This window comes from Eimeria mitis, genomic scaffold (genome assembly GCF_000499745.2).
Source record: "Eimeria mitis Houghton genomic scaffold, Emh_scaff5539, whole genome shotgun sequence".
NCBI classification, from domain to species: domain Eukaryota; phylum Apicomplexa; class Conoidasida; order Eucoccidiorida; family Eimeriidae; genus Eimeria; species Eimeria mitis.
Window position 1 is genome coordinate 2,525 of NW_013573810.1, and position 515 is coordinate 3,039.

The 515-nt window shown below is 56.1% G+C and overlaps 1 protein-coding gene across 1 annotated transcript in view; it reads left to right on the forward strand.

The window, feature by feature from the left end:
- The window catches only part of EMH_0082640 (uncharacterized protein), a gene marked incomplete at both ends in the record, with an annotated part of 1,252 nt that overhangs the window by 268 nt on the left and 469 nt on the right, over positions 1-515 (forward strand). Inside the window, one exon of the mRNA XM_013500558.1 lies at positions 1-426. Within this exon, the coding sequence (XP_013356012.1) occupies positions 1-426 (426 nt within the window). The remainder of the gene's footprint in view (positions 427-515) is intronic.

A 515-nucleotide genomic window follows, 5' to 3' on the forward strand; every position in this document is an offset into this window, starting at 1 on the left:
AGTCTCCGGGGAGAGACAGCCGCAGCCGCAGAGCCACGCGGTGTATAGACAGCAGAGCAGACTGCAGCACCAAACCCCCCATCAATGACTCAGCAGCACATATGTGCACGCTTGGGCCTGAACCTGCAGCAGCAGCAGCAGCAGCAGCAGCAGCAGCAGCAGCAGCAGCAGCAGAAGCAGGAGAAAAACGGATTAGAACGACTGCTGCAGCTCACACCGGCATCGCAGCAGTAACAGCAACAGCAGCAGCAGCAGCAACAACAACACCAGCAACAACAACGGCAACAACAACAACAAAAACAACAACAACAGCAGCAGCAGCAACAGCAGCAGCAGCAACAGCAGCAACAGCAGCAGCAGCAGCAGCAGCAGCAGACCTAAGGATCTTCCATAAGCAACAATGTTGCTGGGGTGTATACGCAGCTCGTTGGTGAGATAAGCAAATGCTGCTTCCACTGATTCATACACCCCACGCTCTGATGGCCTCCCGCTGCTGCAGCCGTACCCTGCAGCAG